We start from the raw sequence: 7,589 nt of genomic DNA, 5'->3' as shown, positions 1-7,589 counted from the left end.
CTTATTGCTTATTCCCACCACAAATAAGCTATAAGCAATAAGCTAAAAATCTAATCCAAACACCCCCTTAATAGCAATCCACCTAATTATAGCACAATAGACATTAAAGTGAAATTGAAAAAAAGAAGATTAAATTAAAGTAAGATGCTATATTAGATAACAAAATGAAAGTACCTTGTTTATTCTTGCATTTAGCCCGATAAAAGGTCAAATGCAAGAAATAGCAATATACTTTATTTTATTGTTGATATAGCATATTTTCATTTCTTTCTTCTTTTTTTCTTTTTTTTTTTAACTTTTTTCTTATTAAACCTTTATGCTTAAAAAGTACAATGTGATTGTGGATAACATTTTATTCATAATGTATACACAATAAAAATTATTGTTTAAACTCACGCCACAACACACAGGCTTAAAACCCTTGTTAAACACAAAGCCAAAAATTCCTATCGGCAAACAAAGATTTTTTTTGTTTTTCGTGTGTTTTTTTTCTAAAAGCTCAAAGCAAAACTTTTTGTTTTTTAGAGCTTTTTTCTAAAAGCTCGAAGCTCTTTGCCAAACACCCGTTAGTAGATCGTCAAGCATTGATACTTTTCATGGTGCTTTATGTGCTTTGAGTCATTTGTCTAAACTGCCCTCCAGCCACACGATTGTTTCTACCCCGATGCACATAAACATAATTTCACAAGATTTGAAACTTTCTAGACAAACATATCTAAAACCCACTTGGGTAATTCACCAAAAGAAAAAATAATAATAATAATAATAATAAATAAACCAAAAAGAAAAAGACCAAAACCATTCTCGCGTTATTAATCCCGCAAAAGTTTAATCCTTTTTCATATATCCATCATCTATAACTATTTTGGTCTATTTCAACTTCTAATTCTCACCATCTAACAGCTACTACAACATGAATATCATCATCATCATCATCATCATCATCATCCTAACTCATTAGCGTTCCATGATCTCTGAAACGGTTTCGGCAAATTCATCCACCCCAAACCGTTGGTCCCTGCCCCTCCTGCCCCAGATTGAGCTTCATTACCACTCATGTAGTTCAAACCTGCCCGAGGTGCCACACTATTGCTGCCCATAGGCCGCCCAATCCCGCCATAGTTCCCAGACTGAATAAACTCACCCGATGAACCAAAATTAACACCTGAACGCAGCCCGTTACACTGAGATAAAACACTATATAAGCTTTCGTCCGCCACCACCGGACCACCTGTCACACAGCCATTTCCCATGTCCTGGTTCCCGGACCACCCATCACGTGCCACCTCATCGCCGGAAAACCAATTTTGAATCGGTTGATGGGTGTTTCCGGGCCAATCGTGAAGCGGCAACAACTGTTCTTGCCTCGGAATGGTGAACCGACCACCTCCGTCTGCAAAAATGTTTTCTTGAAGGTTTCTTGGGAATTGACTGGTGGTGGCCACCGGATCACCGCCAGTTGGGTGGTAACCAAGGCGGGAGAGCTTATGTTCGTGAAGATAAGAAGTCCCGGGATCTTTGAAAAGTGAGTGGAGTAGTAATTCGTTACGGGTGTCTTGATTTGCATACGGATAGAAGAAAGAATCACCACCACCACCACCACCACCACCATCGGATCGCCTGATTTGGGGATGGCCGAGTGACAGTTCACCGTATCCATGGGTGACTACAGGTGGCGGTTGATGGTAGTAGGAGGTAGGTAGGGTGGTGGATGGCCATATTTCAGTGGGAGCAGGTGGCAGGGGGAATTGTTGACTGACGGGGGCATCGGGTTGACTCATTGTTTCGGTGTATTCGTGAAGGTTAGACACGAAAGGATTGGGTTCGTTATTGGTGGCGATGGTTATCGGGCAGAAGTTTTGGTTGTTATTATGGATGGTGATGGGCGGCAGATGGTGATTCCGGGGGGAATCTTCACTGGATTCGTCTGTTTGTTCAATTTGCATTGCAGTTTCGTCTGTGTCATTAAGATCTGCCTCCGACTGGAATAGGGATTCGTCATTCCGTTCCATCGTATCCTGGAATCACAAATTTCAACAAAAAAATAATATTTGTTACTGCATTTGGCTTGTATTCAATGAGACAAAGATTTTACAAATTTGTCTCGCCCAAAAAGGCAATCTCTCGTCTATGAAAAAAGACGTAAATGCCCTTGTCATTGTTATTGAAGAAAAAGGTGACTGGGCAAACCTCTGGTGCAACTAAAAGCACATCATCTGTTTCTACATCGGACAGTTGCTCATCACATAAGTTACCAACCAACTGTTGTTCTTCTTCTTCATCATCCTGACAAACAAATTACAAACTGAAAAAAGTTAGAAAATTCTCTAGGGCTATTTCCAATAATGATGAGGAGGATGAGGATAAGGAGGGCATTCACGTCTTTTGCATGATGTGCCTCGTTAAAGGGGAAAAAAAGCATCAAAAGAAAGAGATTATATTGACCTCAGAATTCACAAGCCCACTGTCTAAATTTGCATTGTGATCACCATGAAGTAGCAAGATTTGAGTTTCTTCATTTTCCTCATTGTGAGGATACAAATTTGAAAGTGAGAGATGATTTGACTTTCTTTTATCTTCAATTTCTTTCTTCAAAGACTTTGTCACTTCCCGCTTTGCAGATTGCCAACTTTTCCAATTCTCATACCCTGCAGGGAGATCTATTTTCGCCAAATTCAACCTGTCAATACAACAATCAATCTTTAAAAGGAGGTATTTTACTTGTACTTGGCAAAAGTAGTTGTAAGCTTTTGAAAGGTGTCAGATTACACTAAAGGACATATGAATAAAAGCTCAAAATGGAAACATAAAAGCTATAAGCTACTTGAAGTAGCTTTTGGGTTTGTTCTAAAAGAAAAGCTTAAAGTTCATGTTCCCAAACAAAGCTTTTTCTAGTTAATGTATCAAATATTTTTTTAAACATCATTTATCTATATACAACACTTTATCTGAAAGGAAAAGGCACAAACCAGTGGTGATGCAGGTTTTGTCTCTCTTCTTCTTCAAACACTTCATATGGTTGAACACAGAAGCTATCAAGATTGCCTAAAACATGATTAAGAGATCTTGGCTGAATACTTGTGTTAGAGTGTTTCATACTGCTCTTAACTCGTTCATGTTGCTCCTTGCTAACCTGACAAAACCATGTCCAGACTATTAAGATCTAACCAAAAAAAAAAAAAAAAAGTTGACTTGATGCAGAAAGAACTTAATAGGGATCAGAGAAAGCTTTCCCGATTAAGTTACAACCTTTTGCAAAATCGCCCCCATTTATTTATACTTCGATTCCCTCTGGTGTAGTTTTAGAAATAGCAATGCATTTTTATTTAATTTGTTTATTGAGAAATAGAAATGTACTTTTAAGAAATTAAAAAAAAAAAAATGTCCTAAGGCTCCTTTCCTTGTTAATGGAAGTTTTACATACCAGTTCTTATGTAATGGAGGGAATACAAAAAAAATCTAGCTCCCAAAATTGAAACCATAATATCAGGGACTAATAGCAATTAATTGTAATTTAGTTTTATTACAGTATTGACTTTGAAAATTTTTTATTAAGACATTGTACTTAAAAGGTTCCCCTATATGTAGTATGTTGTTATAGGATAAAAGTAGGATGTCATAATAAACAAGTGAAAGTACATTGCTATTTCTAAAATCAACGATAATGTGTAACGAAATCCAATGAGTTCACAAAAATCTTGATATGAATCAAAATAAGATGAAGACCTTACCTTGATATATGACATATATTTGGCACCATCACCACATTCTATATTAAGCTTGCGTATTTTATCTCCTTTTCTAGCTCTTGCTACTGATCTCCTTTCACCTGAAGAGTCATAAAATCTGTTCTCCAAATCCATTTTCGGGATCCTAACCAAAAAAAAAAAAAAATCATAGAATATAACTATATATATTATATAATACACAAATGAATGTTGCCAAATTACCTCATTATAGTTTCTCCATTTGTAATTGCTAAATTTGGGCTATCACTAGTATATGATTTATCATCAGCATCCCAAGAACAAGAATTAGAAGTTGCACCAAATTCATCTTCTTGACCATATTGTATACCATTCTCATGCAATGAGCCACTTTTGTGAAAATCTTTTCTGGACCTATTCAACACATAATATAATAGCTCATATAAATGAGATAACAAAAAGAGAAATTTTTTACTGGTTAGTGAATAAAGTCAATGAAAGGCTAAATGCAAGGAACAGCATTGTAACTTTCACTTTTATCTGATCATGGCAATGTAGTTTGAACATATTCTTTCCAGTTATAGCAATAACAATTAAAAGTAGTAAAACGAACATTTAACTTTAGTATATTTTGAAAAAATCTTACAAAATGAAAGTAAAAGTAGTAAAAAGAATGATTTACCTTAGTATCTTTTGTGTAAATTCGTTTTCAGGATTCGCACAGCTTGCCCATCTTTCTTTCCATAGTTGCAGATTTCCAATCATTCTGCCAAAAAATAAAAAATAAAAATTTATTATCAACAAGATAAAAGTGGTAAAAAAAGAAAATATATATTGAATGAGAATGGATATAACAGACATACTTAGTATGATACTTATGCAATTCGGAATAATATGCAATTTTGTTAGCCTTGTTGCACTGTTCTTGACTGAGAATGGCATCAGGATGACAATCACCTGAACAAACCGAAGACCCCCTGAACATGAATTTTAGTCATGTAAGAATAATAAACAAGGGTATAATTGTCTTTTGCAAAAAGTATGACTTCAAGGACATTCAACAAGAAAGACTGAGGGATGCTTGCTAAGAATAAAACTAATCTTTCATGTGATATGGAGAGAGGTTTTGGTTTAAAAGAAAACAGAACGTAATATAAAGCTAAAGTCTTTTATTGGACTATTTTACCCCTCATAGTCCTACCAATAGGCATATGACTAAGGTTCTGTTTCTTTTAATTCACTCTTAAAGATGAGATTTTAAACTTACCATTTCATGAATGGATTTCCAAAGTAGAAATTATTCCCACCTAACAATTCATGAACAATTTTATGTGGCTCAGCTCCTTCAGGAAGAAATTGAGTCAGAAACCCTCTTTCTTGTACAGATAAATGAGTTTGCCAAACCTACAACAAGCTCCAAAAATATCAGACAAAAGATTGAAATTTCATTTCTCACCCAAAAAGGTTGAAATATAAGCAAAAGACATAAACGCCCTCCTCATTCTCTTCGAAAACACCACTACAAAATACAAATGCAGCCTTATGTTGTTGTTAACCTTACCTCATAAGATAGCAAACTGGTCAAGTTATCCAGTTGAAACAACTCAGAAGGGGCTGCAAAGACATCGCCAAGGGCATTTTGGGAATGTGGAAGAAGTGGAAGAAATGGAGTCAAGTCTCTTCGGGCTACACCAATCTGCTCCTTTTTGGGAACAACTTGTTCTTTCTTCTCATCCCATTCAAGAGAGATATTTGATTTTATATTTAAATCATGATGAGAAAATTTCTTCTTTTTTGCTTTTTGAGTTTCCCAAGAAGTGTGACGAATGATATTGCTTGATTTAGACCGTTTATTCAACTGATCAGCCGCCATTCAAATATGGAATCTTGAAGAAAGGAGTATGAGTTTATGGAAAGGTGTTGTTCTAATCTTTTCACACATATAGCTTTCTTCCATGAGCACACTGAAAAAAAAAAACAAAAAATAAAATAGTTCATTTAAATGCGTAGCCATCCCTCTCATAACATGATTAAAATGATAAAACATCAACATAAGTGTCCAATGCAATATTCATTTGATGACAATATCCAACTAGAATGAGGTTATCCTTATTCACTTTTAGCATATAAAGTTCTAGAGACAAACTTTGCAAAAACCAAAAGGTTATAAGACCACAGATTTGACAAAATCTATAGGATTATGTTTGTTGAAGAAAACAAAGAACCCTAAGTGGCCCTTGTGTGAAGCATAAATGTGACAAAAAACCACCTTCATTTGCAACCAAATCATCAAAATGCCAGTATAGCAGAATAACCACACAGATAAATAACTATTAGCAGCTTATGTGTTTGATACAACATGAATTCAGCTGATTGCATATGGCAACAGGGAGTAAATATATGCTAAATATAGCACATGGCTTTCCATTTTTGGCCAAAAGTTACCATTTAAATCTCTGGAAAGTACACAGCCTGCTTCTATGAAACAAATAGAGGGAAAGAAATGTAGAATAGAAAGAGAAAGATAATCAGCAACAATATGACCCACTTTCGCCATTTTAACTCTTCTAAAGTGAAAAGCCCAGATTCAGTAAATAAATGAATGCAATTCTGATAGGGGGAACCTTTAGAAGACTGAAACAATCATTACATTTTAACAAGAAAAAAGCAACTTCAAAACTAAGATCTTCTAGGTATGTATACGGGTGTGGTTTTACCTTGGTCGTTTCCACATCTGCATGACATGTGAATAAATGTGTAAAGGAATATTCGTAAATAACTGCTAGAGCATCTGTCACACTTTATCAGAGCAGAAAAAAGTTCGGAATCAATAAAAGATATTGCTGAGCAATCCAGATGATAACGATGACAGAAACAAGTAACCCTAACAGTCATGTCGAAAGTATTGAAATTAAGTAACCGTATAGCCAGAAAGTAATTAACAATTACAATAAACAAGGACGCTGCAGAATGTTAGAAACCACTATAATTGACAATTCTGTAATATTAATTTGTTTACCTAAAATTCCAAAGCATGAAACTTCAACCCCATTGCGGATTCGAACGCAGGCGCAGACGGAATAAAGCAAAATATAAGGAACGAAAAAAAAAAAAAAAAAAAAAAAAGCAATCCCAGGAAGCTATGAACTTGGTGTCTAAGAAATCAAACCCTAGAGATAGAAAGCAGGGATTGAGGACGAACACAAAGGATAACAGCAAAAGGGGAGTAAATGAGAGGTGCTTACAACTGCAATAAATTTTATGTTTGATTTAGGCCTTGAATGCAAATAGGGTATAGAAAGGAAACGATAAAAAGAAAGGGGGGATAAGATGAAGGAAGGACCCAGATGAGAAAGAAGAAGAAGGGAGACGAAGAAGAAGACGAATAGAAAGAGAGTATTTCGTATTATCCGCTTCGTCTATGGGGGGATGGAGAGGAGCGACACATGTATGACTTGTATGTAGAGGAGAGACGCCAACAACCTCAAAAATAATTAAGATTAAAGATTACGAAACGTCTTTTTATCAAAAGCATTAACCTGAAAAAAAACGTCTATCGATTCTCACTTTACGGCTTGTTTGATGATGTTTACACATAAATAAATAACTTTTTAGTGATTAAGACAATAAAAGTTTTAGAAAAGAAATAGACGATAGAATCCTTGTTGGTGATTCAAAAAGGGTCAGTCGATCAAAGACCTTCTATAAAGATCATAGTCATCTAAAAATCGAAGTTCACCTCATATATAGCAACTAAAAGCCTATGTTCTCTCTTGTTGTTGAGAAAGTCTCATAATTCATTCTTGCTTGGACCACCTAGTGACATTTTTATAATTTAGGTTTATGGGAATTGAGCGTTAAAAGGTTCGTTAGGAGCTTGTT

The 7,589-nt window shown here is 35.3% G+C and overlaps 1 protein-coding gene across 3 annotated transcripts; it reads right to left on the bottom strand.

Annotated features, from left to right (window-relative positions):
- Positions 1-786: 786 nt before the first annotated feature.
- Positions 787-7,184, bottom strand: LOC145037360 (nuclear factor kappa-B-binding protein). 3 transcript variants are annotated; one of them, XM_078986005.1, is made up of 12 exons: positions 6,727-7,184; positions 6,425-6,506; positions 5,269-5,671; positions 4,975-5,111; positions 4,571-4,684; positions 4,390-4,473; positions 3,951-4,121; positions 3,732-3,873; positions 2,970-3,133; positions 2,446-2,680; positions 2,191-2,286; positions 787-2,018 (listed from the first exon to the last, which is right to left on the bottom strand). In XM_078986005.1, the coding sequence occupies exons 3-12, from the start codon at positions 5,578-5,580 to the stop codon at positions 945-947; spliced, it is 2,529 nt and encodes an 842-aa protein (XP_078842131.1). In that variant the 5' UTR covers positions 5,581-5,671; positions 6,425-6,506; positions 6,727-7,184; the 3' UTR covers positions 787-944. The 3 variants fall into 3 exon arrangements, with proteins under 3 accessions (XP_078842131.1, XP_078842132.1, XP_078842130.1); XM_078986006.1 differs by having other exon boundaries at positions 6,425-6,441; XM_078986004.1 differs by lacking the exon at positions 6,425-6,506 and having other exon boundaries at positions 6,727-7,183.
- Positions 7,185-7,589: the final 405 nt, after the last annotated feature.

This window comes from Lactuca saligna, chromosome 3, assembly GCF_052625555.1.
Source record: "Lactuca saligna cultivar CGN05327 chromosome 3, ASM5262555v1, whole genome shotgun sequence".
Classification (NCBI taxonomy): Eukaryota; Viridiplantae; Streptophyta; class Magnoliopsida; order Asterales; family Asteraceae; genus Lactuca; species Lactuca saligna.
Note: the sequence above shows the minus strand (reverse complement) of the source record. Positions and strands in the feature narration are given on the sequence as shown.